Source organism: Myotis lucifugus, unplaced genomic scaffold (genome assembly GCF_000147115.1).
Source record: "Myotis lucifugus unplaced genomic scaffold, Myoluc2.0 scaffold_405, whole genome shotgun sequence".
Classification (NCBI taxonomy): domain Eukaryota; kingdom Metazoa; phylum Chordata; class Mammalia; order Chiroptera; family Vespertilionidae; genus Myotis; species Myotis lucifugus.
In genome coordinates, this window is record NW_005871453.1 from 206,941 (window position 1) to 214,327 (window position 7,387).

General features: G+C 46.0%; 1 protein-coding gene across 1 annotated transcript in view; it reads left to right on the forward strand.

The window, feature by feature from the left end:
- The window catches only part of LOC106699440 (nesprin-1-like), a 64,722-nt gene that overhangs the window by 42,594 nt on the left and 14,741 nt on the right, over positions 1-7,387 (forward strand). The window contains 3 exon segments of the mRNA XM_023743645.1: positions 1,059-1,201; positions 3,541-3,667; positions 4,873-5,122. Of these exon segments, the coding sequence (XP_023599413.1) occupies positions 1,059-1,201; positions 3,541-3,667; positions 4,873-5,122 (520 nt within the window).

A 7,387-nucleotide genomic window follows, 5' to 3' on the forward strand; every position in this document is an offset into this window, starting at 1 on the left:
CCACAGCACTAGACAAACTGGGTGTAGAATCAGGGTCAGTAATTTGGAGGAGGGTGGAGCGTAGGGTTGGAACACAGTGATGTGGTAATGAATTGCTGGGTTATTAGTTCACACTGAAATTTTTAAAACAAAAGGACAGGAAGCAAAGTACCATTGCTGAGATGATGACAGCCTGGTTCCCAGCGAGACCTCTTCCAGGTGTAGTTAGAAGACCTTTAAACAAAAGTCATAAGGCTTACTGATATCTGCTCTGCTTTCACCCTGTGCTGGCTTCACTCTGATAATCCATGTTCTTGTTCAGGTCAAAGACTGCAATACACACATGCAAGGACACCACCGCATGCACACACACATGCATGCCCACACGCACGCAAATAATTTTGCTAAGAGGTATTGCATCTCTTCAAGGAGCCTGAGCCGGGAGTTCTAGGCTGTGAGGAAGAACAAGCCAAGAGGGAAATGCTAAAATCTTAGCTTTCTCCTGCTTTTGATTCAAGTTTTAAACAAAAGCAAGTCATTGCTCCTTTGCTGTTTCCATACGTACCTATCTTGAGCGAGTCTTTTCTTGGCTAACTTGAAGTCCTGCCTTAAGTGAATGATGCGGCCACCTGGCACGTCAGGGGCACTGTCTTCTGCTGAGATGCAGAAAGGAAAATGAGAGTCCGTATCGTCTTCTGCTTCAGAAGTGACTGCAGAGGGAGCATGACAAGTAGCTGCCTTGCAGTTCTTGGGGAGCAGACGAGGTTTTTAGAAAGGCCTTCCACAGCTCACAGTGTGCAGATTTTCAGGGGATCCATTGTAAAAGGGGGCAGGCCCAGGGGCTGATAGAACCCACTGCAGAGCCCTTTGCAGTACCCAGGCAGCTTGGACTCTTAGTGAAGCACATTCATCGGTCTGGTCCTTTAAACCTCTAACTCACCAGCACGTCAGTACTAAACTTGCTTTATAATTGCCCTCACCCATTGTGTTTCTATACAGCTTTAACTGCAATAATTTCTTAAGCTTCTTGAAGGTCACGCTTGCAAAGCTTGTAAAAACTCTTATGGTTGACCCTGCAGGGGATCCCAGTGCCTTAGAGTCACAGATCCGACAACTGGGCAAAGCCTTGGACGACAGCCGCCTTCGGATGCAGCAAACAGAAGATATCATCCGCAGCAAAACTCCCACAGGACCAGAGCTGGACGCCAGCTACCGCGGCTACGTGAGTATCCTGACCTCCGGGATGCGGACAGGTACCTGGAAGTCACAGTTGTGTGACAGAGAACAATTTGTCTGGGGCACGAAGGCTTTATGAGCTCTCCAAACACCACGCTGCCCTTGAACTCAGGCGTGGGTGTGCAAAACAAAGCCCTGTTAGCAGCAGGTTACCTGTCGCGTCTAGCTGGACCATGGCAGGCGCACTAACCTACTGCAATGGCCAGCCTGTTCCTTTACACAGAGAACTTAGTGAGATCCGTTTCATTGAAAGTAACAAAATGCTCTGGCTCCCGAAAGTGATTAGGCATTTTTCCAAATTCAGCTAATGGTGTTTGGACCATGGTGATCCTTGGAGCAACAGGTTTTAGCTAATAGATTACTAACAAAGCATTTTTTAAGTTCTTTTCTTGGGCTTATTGATTCACTGGATGGCCTTGGGAATGTGTTTGTCTTCTGTTTTTAGTATGTTCATTCTGGAGAAAACAATTCTAATGAGGAATTTGTGGGAAAGATAGCAAGAGAGTGTATATATTACCGCTCCTTTTTTTTAAAAAAGCTCTTAGGAAAGTATATAATGACTTTATTTGCTCTGTTCAAGTTACTGACCAAATAATTTTTCCCAGAAAACTACCTGTTTTTCTACACATATTCAAGCAAGGGAGTCTGAAAGGAAATCTCATCCATGCCTCAAACCTTCTTTTCCCACCCCAGAGACTGCCGGGTAAAAGGAAAGAAATATTTTTTGTTGTTGTTAATCCTCACCCGAGGATATTTTTTCCATTGATTTTTAGACAGAGTAGAAAGGAGGGGGAGAGACAGAGAGAAACATTGATGTGAGAGAGACACAATGATTGGTTGCTTCCCGACCAGGGCCAGGGATCGAGCCTGCAACTGAGATACATGCCTTTGACCTGAATCAAACCCTTCAATCTGTGGGCTGATGCTCTATCCCAGTGGTTCTCAACCTTCCTCATGCCGCGACCCTTTAATACAGTTCCTCATGTTGTGGTGACCCCCAATTTCATTGTTACAAATTGAACATAATTAAAGCATAGTGATTAATCACAAAAACAATATGTAATTATATATGTGTTTTTCCGATGGTCTTAGGCGACCCCTGTGAAAGGGTCGTTCGACTCCCACAGGGGTCGCGACCCACAGGTTGAGAACCGCTGCTCTATCCACTGAGCAAAACTGGCTAGGGCAGGAAAGAAATGGTAATTTTCCAAAGTCACACAGACTGCTTTTTGAAATCAGAGAAGAGAACCATTCTAGTTGCATATGCTGATGTTCACATCCCCACAATTACAGAAGAGGGACCAATCATGAGTTCACTTCCTGTCCAATCTGGCCTATCACACCAACTTCTATTAGAGTGAAACCTCTTTTTGCAAAATATAATACAGTTTCCTGAGGTCAGTGCTGACATCACTGAGATTATAGTCAACCTCAATCAAAAACAATCAAAGTCACTTAATAGCAGTGTGATTCGTTACCGGCTTTAAAAGGTGACTTTATGGTCAGTAGAGCAGGCATGCCTTGAAATGATGTGTTCCTTTAATCTTCGAATACCATGCTACTAAGCATGGAGTTGGAAGCTTCTCCTTTGATATTAGACTTTATTCCCTTAATACCTATTAAGCAATGGTTCCAGTTTCTCATGAAGCAGCTGGTTTTAATATTGCTTTATGCTTTTAAGTATTTTAATTACTTAATGCAAAAAAATGTTCCTTTGAGATTTGTGGTAATATTATTGTTTCCACTTTTCAGTTTAAGAAAGAGGGAGCAACTTGCCAGAAATTATGTAATGTAATACCAGCTCAGGGCTCCGAGTTTAAACCCAAGACGGGTTTAATCTGTCTTTGTTATTTTTTTTTTAATTTATTGATTTTAAAGAGAGAACGGGGAGGGAAGAAGCAAGGGAGGAAAGGAGAGAGAAACATGGGACTGCCGTTCCACTTCTATAAGCATTCATTGGTTGCTTCCTGTATGTGCCCTTACAGAGAGTCAAACCCACAACCTTGGCGTATCGAGAGAACGCTTCAATCAGCTGAGCTACCCGAGCAGGGCCTAGTCTGTCTTGATTTATAAACTTAATTTCAAAAATGTTTTGAGGTCTTCCCATGCAAAAGCACATATGCAAAGTATACCTTTGAGCCTTGCTTTATGTGTGTATGGAGGTGTCACATGTGTAAGAAGCATGCTTTTGAACTTGGCCTTGTTTAGCAGAGTGGCACAGCCGCTGTGCTTTCTGAGGAACCTCAAAGACATTTCCCCAGAAGCCCTTGCATGCGTGGGAATGTGAGAGCCTGGTGACGGGGCCTGTTTTCTGGGTCCAAACAGATGAAACTGCTGGCGGAGTGCAGCGGCAGCATCGACTCGGTGAGGAGGCTGGAGCACCAGCTGAAGGAGGAAGAGGAGAACTTCCCTGGCTTCGTGAACCTGAACAGCACTGAAGCCCAGACGGCCGGTGAGTGAGTGCCGCTCAGGGCAAGGCAGGGGCGTGGAAGGCTCAGAAGCACGTTGTTGCACGCCAGTGTCGCTGACCTCCGTCTACACATTTCCGTCCCGAGGACTTGTCTCCGTGTCCCAATGATCTCCTGTGACAGAGGGAGGTGAAATGCATCCGTGTCCCCTCCACTTCAGTGCACTGTCCCTACTGTCACTAGTCAGGCATTTTATTTTATTTTATTTTATATTTTAAACATTTTTGTGATGCCACAACCAGCATGGCTAGGGTTCTGGATCTGAAGAAGGGGCCGATGCACAAATGAAAACACTAGACAAGAAATATGAATTTAGAAATCATGGGGGAACCAGGTGGAAACTTCCCTGTAGTGGAGAAGCTCTCTGAAGCCCTGGACCTGTTAGTTTTTATTCAGTTTTTAGATACACATCTTCCCCTCAGTTAGGCACGGCAATTCAGTAGCAGACAGGCTATCTCAAAGGTTAGTAAATATCAGTAAAGATTTACTTTGAGACTATTAGGTCAGGAAATTGCTCCGAGCCACCACGATCTCGACAGAACAATTGGTGCATAGCTTTAGCCCTTGCAAAAGCTCAAGGTTCATCAGCCTTCCGAGTTCCTTGTTGCACTTTCATGATAGTGTTTGACAATGGATAGCTTCCCGCAATTGTTTTATTGATTTCAGAGAGGGAGAGAGAGAAAGAGAAACATCAATGATGAGAGAGAATCATTGATGGTCTGCCTCCTGCAGGCCCCCTACTAGGAATCGAGCCTGCAACCTGGGCATGTGCCCTGACCGGGAATCAAAATGTGATCTCCTGGCCCATAGGTCAATGCTCACCCACTGAGCCAGCCGCCCGGGCTAGTCAGGCATTTTGGATGTACACTCTCAGAGCTCTCTTGCAGAGAGACGTCAAGAATTGAATGTTCTCTTTGGGCACACTGCTGCTCATTACTTCATAAAGCTCTTTGCAGTGTTAAACCCCATGTAGCTCTTTTTATTTGTTTTTTTACTCCGTCACCATTAAAAATGCAGACCGGAAGAACAGCCGTGATGCTATTCTTTACAGCTGACGGAAACAGACATGCCCAGGGGATTCCTTTCTCTCTGTTGCTATTAAAGTCAGCCCAGTGCACGCTCCCAGCCTTCCCCAAAGCCGGCTCGTGGAGGAGAATGCCTGCCACTGTGTGCACGTCCTGTCTCGCAGGTGTGATTGACCGGTGGGAGCTCATCCAGGCGCAGGCCCTGAGCAAGGAGCTGCGGATGAAACAGAACCTCCAGAAGTGGCAGCAGTTCGGCTCCGACCTGAACAACATCTGGACCTGGCTGGGGGCGACGGAGGAGGAGCTGGAGCGGCTCCGGCGCCTGGAGCTCAGCACCGACATCCAGTCCATTGAGCTGCAAATAAAAAAGCTCAAGGTGAGCTGCCCTTGGCCTTTCCCAGAGCAGCCAGACAGGTGCGACCGTGGGAGGCCTGAGCAGGTGCGGCCACGAGCCTAGCTGTGTTGCTGTGATGCAGCAGCAGGGAAATTGTCAGCAGAAGGTCACAGGGACCTTCTGTGCTCTCCCACTCCTGCCCCCCGCCCCCCCCCTTCCCTAAGCAGAGCTTATAGAGAAGGTTTGGAAGGACAGGAAGATGGACCACGTTATGGAAATAGCCCCCATGTAAATAATCATGTATGATTTAATGAATTGGCGTTTTTAAATGATCAATTAAAATTTTGAACCACCCAGGTACCCTAGGACCTATTTCACCTCTTCTAAGGGAAATCGAGATATGAGATATTCCCACGGTCCTACAAGTCTCTACCTAAAGCTGGAGAGAAATCTTCTCCAAGACTTTGTGTGTGTGAGGGTGTGGAGACCTAATGAAATCATTTGACGTTCTGGGGTGAGCAGGACTTCTGGCATTTCCTGTCTGGGTGCAGGACCCAAGATCACTTCCTTTCACTCCATCTCCAGATCCTAGAAATCCTCCTCAGCCCGGCTACTGAAATGCATTGGTATTGCAGACTTCTGTAAGCGCGCTGTGGAGTGAGGGCCCAGTTCCGTTCTGATAGCTCTTTGGATCCTGTCCTTCTGCTTGGCGAGCACCGAGGTGTGCTCTTCTCAGGAGGGAGCGGCCCAGGCTCCCTGGGCTGGAGGATTAGGCGCGCCGCCTTTGTGCGCCTCTGGTGTCAGCACACGCTGTGGATCTGGAAGTGATGTGTTTATGGCTTGCTCTGGTGGTGGTTGTGTTTTACATTTTCAAACAGAGAAATGAGTCTTCCCCACAGATGTTCAAATGTCTTCTTTGAAAGGAGCCTTGCCCAGCCCATCAATTTAAGGAGGATGGGTCAGATGAGAGATGTAGTTGCATCACCTGGATTATACGGTGCATTTTTTTCTTTTATTTTTAAAACATATTTTTATTGATTTCAGAGAGGAATGGAGAGGGAGAGAGAGATAGAAATATCAATGATGAGAGAGAATCATTGATCAGCTGCCTCCTGCACTCCACACATTGGGGATCAAGCCCACAACCCGGGCATGTGTACTGACCAGGAATTGAACCGTGACTTCCTGGTTCATAGGTCGACGCTCAACCACTGAACCACACCAGCGGGGCATAAGAAGCATTTTTTTTCTAGAGTACTTAAATTCCTTGAGTTTCTCTCCAGGAAAATGTAGGGCGGCATTGCATTAAAACCAAATTCCTTATAAAGGTGGTGGATCAAATGCTGATCCAAGTCTGATCTAAGCGAGATGAGGGTGGAGGAGTGAAACCCTGGCGGTCAGCCTGTACCCCTCCCCCAGAATCCTATCTGTTTTCTGAGGATAAATCTGTGACATCACCAACTATCTTTCCACAATATCCCTCCGTCTTATACTGTCTCTGTGGTTGACTATATATTCAGTTTGTTTAGAATCTATTGAAAATTGAAAAATTAAGAAAAGTTGGAAACACCACAGGAAAGTGAGAAATTCTAAGAAAATGTAGCCTGGGTGGGTAGGATTTGCAGGATCACTCACCCTAACTTGATCTGGGCATGTTTAAACAACCTCGCTATTCCATTAATACATAATCATGCTTTCAAGTTCTTGGAATTTTGTTCTAGGTTTTTAGGAAATGCTCAAAGTAAAAATCAGTTGCATCCAGGCACAGGTGTGTGTGTGTGTGTGTGTGTGTGTGTGTGTGTGTGTGATATCAAACTAAATTGGTTAGCTGATGAAATACCCAACTCATGCTCCTAGCCATCACCAGAAGGTGGCCTGTGACGTAGCCAGTGTCCTCAGCCTGGGAGCTGCTATCTGTGCCGATGGAGTTGGAACAGCTGGAGGCCAGGGCCCAGGAATCTGCTTTCTCACCCAGTTTCCCATTCTGTTCTCATGCACAGAACTCTGAGTACCATTGGTCTATTGAGATGGGATTGTTACACTAGGACAAAAAGTGCATTTCCTGCTGCTCAGAACTGTTGGAGCCCGGTTTTGTTTCATTTTGTTGTTGAAATCCCATGCCGGGGGGTCAAGTTACTCATATTCCTTATTTTATTGCATAGGGTCATGGTCGCTTCCTGCGAAATGCCTCTTAATTTTATTTATGTATCCTCCCCCCCCCCACACACACACACACGCGCGCGCACGCAGACTGTTTTTAAATTCTCATTCCTCAGACCCACAGCAATCATTCTGAAATATTTAACGAGTATTCTTTGTTCCTGTATATTCATTCAAAAAAAAGT